The 2,451-nt window shown below is 22.3% G+C and overlaps 2 protein-coding genes across 2 annotated transcripts in view, besides 5 other annotated features; both read right to left on the bottom strand.

Annotated features, from left to right (window-relative positions):
* EDI_187610 (uncharacterized protein) overlaps nt 1-953 on the bottom strand; it is a gene marked incomplete at both ends in the record, with an annotated part of 2,297 nt that extends 1,344 nt beyond the window's left edge. The window contains 2 exons of the mRNA XM_001733446.1: nt 1-609; nt 657-953. The exon at nt 1-609 is cut by the window's left edge and continues 1,344 nt beyond it. Coding sequence (XP_001733498.1) covers nt 1-609; nt 657-953 — 906 coding nt within the window. The remainder of the gene's footprint in view (nt 610-656) is intronic.
* Nucleotides 260-301: a sequence feature (AT_rich).
* Nucleotides 954-967: 14 nt separating the features above from the next.
* Nucleotides 968-1,010: a sequence feature (AT_rich).
* Nucleotides 1,011-1,028: 18 nt separating this feature from the next.
* Nucleotides 1,029-1,057: a sequence feature (AT_rich).
* An 867-nt stretch (nt 1,058-1,924) lies between these two features.
* Nucleotides 1,925-1,983: a microsatellite.
* Nucleotides 1,984-2,362: 379 nt separating this feature from the next.
* Nucleotides 2,363-2,446: a sequence feature (AT_rich).
* EDI_187720 (uncharacterized protein) overlaps nt 2,442-2,451 on the bottom strand; it is a gene marked incomplete at both ends in the record, with an annotated part of 1,896 nt that continues 1,886 nt past the window's right edge. Inside the window, one exon of the mRNA XM_001733447.1 lies at nt 2,442-2,451. This exon is cut by the window's right edge and continues 1,886 nt beyond it. Coding sequence (XP_001733499.1) covers nt 2,442-2,451 — 10 coding nt within the window.

Below are 2,451 nucleotides of genomic sequence, written 5' to 3' on the forward strand. Positions count from 1 at the left end.
TAATCTCTTTTTCAAATATATTTTTCTAAATGCCTTAATTCCATTTGTGTTATAATCTAATAGTTTAGACTTTAATTCTCCTTTAATTACTTTAATTAATTTACCTTCATCCATTTTTATTTTTTTCGTTTGTAAATAAAATAAGTAAATACTAAAATAGCTTATTTTATTGTTTTCTGTAAACAACAAATATCCATTAGTATTTATATATTCTTCAAAACAATTAATTAATATTTCATTGTAAGAACACTCGTAACACTTTTTATTTTTTATAATTATATTATATAATATACTAATATTTCCATACTCTTCAGTTTGTTCTAATGTTCTTGAGAATTTCATATTTTTAAAAATTTCAAAATATGGATCTGTTTCTTCTTCCCAATAATTGTGAATCATTTCACAAATTCTATTATAACTATTATTTTGAATATAAATATTACATCTACGACTATGAATATTGATAAAATAAGTTATCTTAAAGTATTTTTCAATAACCCTCCATACTTCCTTTTCATTTCCATTATTTTTTAGAAATATTTCCATTCCTATATTCATTTTTTCTTCTTGATGTTTAATAAGATATATAAAATATTTACGAAAATTTACCTACTTTATTACTCTCTTTTTCCTTTCTTTATTCTTTATTAACAAACATTAAAATATGTTGGAACAGCGGGGTCCATAACAAGACACTCATATAATACATTAATCCAATACTCCCATTCTTCATCTAAAATAAACATTCGACCTACAATGGTTTTAAGCTCTCTCTTTAGTTCATCAGAGGTACCTTCTCTATAAGGTCCTTCTTTCACAAACTTGAGTAGTACTTTTGAAGTTATATCAGCATTACTTGACATACCTTTAATTTGATTTTCGTCTGTCATTCCAAAAGATTGATAATATCTTTCCCATTCATTCTTACCAAAGTATTCAAAGCTATTCATCATGTTTTTATTAGTTCTTTTTTTTTATTATTAGGATTATTATTTTTTAAATTAAAATAACTTTCCAGACATCATTTGTTTATTTTTAAAAATTTTATTATTTTTTAGAATAATCATCCCCACAGAAATTATACCTCATGAAAAAGACTCAGAAGAGAGTGAAAGATGAGACGTAATCTCACCTTAGCAAAGTGAACTGGATAAATCAATCTAGAAACTTAATTCATTAATACTTATTTTAAAATAATCATCTCCACAGAAATTTGCATTCAACAAACGATTCACAAAAACTTCTCTTTTTTCTTTTAATCTTCTTCACTAAATTTTTCAATGGTATTTTTCTTCGTCTTATTATGCAGAAAAAGTATATTTCTTCATTACGGAATAGAATTCTTTAGAATATTTATATAACTGACACATAAGATCATTATTGGAATTCACAATTTTTCTTTTTTGTTGAATATATTCATGTTCATCTTTTAAAGTCTTTCCTTTATAAAATAAATAACCAATAACAACACTAGCAGAACGAAATATTCCAATTTCATAATGAACTAATACGGGTTTTGTCACATTATCTACAAATCTAAAACATTCAGTAAAATAAAAATTGATATTTTCACTTGAAACCCCCTCTAAAACAATCAATTTTTTTAATAGTATTGGGTAAATCTGACTCATATCAATAATAGAAAGTACAGATTTAATTTGATATTCATGAATAACTTTCCCTATCTTCTAGTGCATATATGCTGTCAAGAAATAGTCTTCCCTCTTCTATAGTACTAATCATCTAATTCAATTCTTCAAATTCATTATTAAGTGATATTAATAAAGGTACAATTTTTAAGATTTAATTTATAGATTTATGATAGAAATTCACAACAATTCTATTTTCTTTTTAAAACAAAAAATTCTTCGATTTATTTTTTTGTTACTCTATTTCTATATTTATATCATCATAATCATCGATCTTGTTTCTATTTTTATTCTATTTTTCTTTTTCTTTTTTTTTTTTTAATATTTCTATTTTATTGAAAATAACAAATTCCATATTATAGCAATTATTTTAGAATTCTCATTTTCTTTTTCTTAAATTCATAGATGCTTTCGCATATTCTATTTATACTCCTTAGTCTTAGTTTCATTTCTATTTTCAATTTATTTTATTCAATTCTAACATTAACATTCCATTATTTATTTACTTATTAAATAAAAGATAAACAAGAGAAAAGTCATAACTTAATTTCAAATATTATATGATAATTAACAATAAAAGAAAGAGATAAATGAAATTAAAAAGAAACCAAACAAATATAAAAAACATTTTATTTGTAATACGCATTATTCTCAATAATATTATAATGTTAGGGATAGAGAAATTGAATGGTCAAAAAGAAAAAAAGGGGTTGAATAATAAATTCAAATAGATAAATAATATGATAATAAATATCAGAATTGAAATAAATTATTTGTTTTAATCTTTTTAATTTAAAGAAGT

This window comes from Entamoeba dispar, genomic scaffold (genome assembly GCF_000209125.1).
Source record: "Entamoeba dispar SAW760 scf_1105229462759 genomic scaffold, whole genome shotgun sequence".
In the NCBI taxonomy this organism is placed as follows: domain Eukaryota; phylum Evosea; order Mastigamoebida; family Endamoebidae; genus Entamoeba; species Entamoeba dispar.